The sequence below is a fragment of the Aplysia californica genome, unplaced genomic scaffold (assembly GCF_000002075.1).
Source record: "Aplysia californica isolate F4 #8 unplaced genomic scaffold, AplCal3.0 scaffold01202, whole genome shotgun sequence".
Classification (NCBI taxonomy): Eukaryota; Metazoa; Mollusca; class Gastropoda; order Aplysiida; family Aplysiidae; genus Aplysia; species Aplysia californica.
Genome location: NW_004798472.1, coordinates 132,919 through 133,975, shown reverse-complemented (window position 1 = coordinate 133,975; position 1,057 = coordinate 132,919). Strand labels below are relative to the sequence as shown.

Here is a 1,057-nt window from a genome sequence, read left to right as displayed (position 1 = left end):
ATCCCCCTCTCCCCTCCCACCCCTCTCTCTCTCCCCTCCCCCTTTCTCTCTCTCTCTCCATCCCTCTATCCATCTCTCACCACTTCAGTTTGGGCTTAGGCTCGCCAGTGACCTGGCACTCCAGCCTGACCAGACTGCCCTCAGACACCGTCATGTATTCCAGCTCTCGGCTGAACCTCGGGGACGTGTGGCCTGGCGGAATGATTTCTGGAACAGCCACACAGAGAGAAAATAGTGCCATGGTGAGGTAATAATATGATACGATAAGACCTTACAGATAAAATAAGGTAATAATATGATACAATAAGACCGTATAAATAAAATATAACGCAATACAACCACCATGTCTTTACGTAAATACTATAAGATATTTTCCATATAATTCTTTACTATCTCATTTAGATTACGTATGACAGAATCATATAAGATATTTCTTTATTGTCCTCGTGGAAATGTTTTCGTGGCTTTACAGGAAAGGTTGTCCGTTATTTCTCTGATAAAAGAATTTCAAAATGAAGAGAAACTGAAATCTGACAATAATACATGCTCCATCAGAAGCACATTTCAAAATAACACGCAGGAACTTATCACAGGTTTTTAAACACAAGTTATATGGAGATAATTTCTTTTTGTTTTAAACACAAGTTATATGGAGATAATTTCTTTTTGTTTTAAACACAAGTTATATAGAGATAATTTCTTTTTGTTTTAAACACAAGTTATATGGAGATAATTTCTTTTTGAAAATCTTTCTTCCCTAAAATTGCACCAACCTACCACACCCCATGATAACAACTGACGGATACTACAAGGACTGGCGAGATATATTTCCACACGTCCTTGACCTTGTCTCACTCACCGATGACGTTGAGGTCACAGGAGCACCAGGCCTCGCCGTACGAGTTGTAGGCCTGGCAACGCCATTCGCCCGCGTCCTTGGCATTGAGGTCAAGGACGGTCATCCTGTACACGCCCTTCTCATGGTGGAAGGACACGCGGCTGGAGCGGCTCACCTTCTGGTCGCCGTGGTACCACGTGACGTCAGGCTCCGGCCGAG

General features: G+C 43.0%; 1 protein-coding gene across 1 annotated transcript in view; it reads right to left on the bottom strand.

Annotated features, from left to right (window-relative positions):
* LOC101851695 (titin) overlaps window positions 1-1,057 on the bottom strand; it is a gene marked incomplete at both ends in the record, with an annotated part of 144,092 nt that overhangs the window by 20,223 nt on the left and 122,812 nt on the right. The window contains 2 exon segments of the mRNA XM_035973402.1: window positions 81-207; window positions 860-1,055. Of these exon segments, the coding sequence (XP_035829295.1) occupies window positions 81-207; window positions 860-1,055 (323 nt within the window).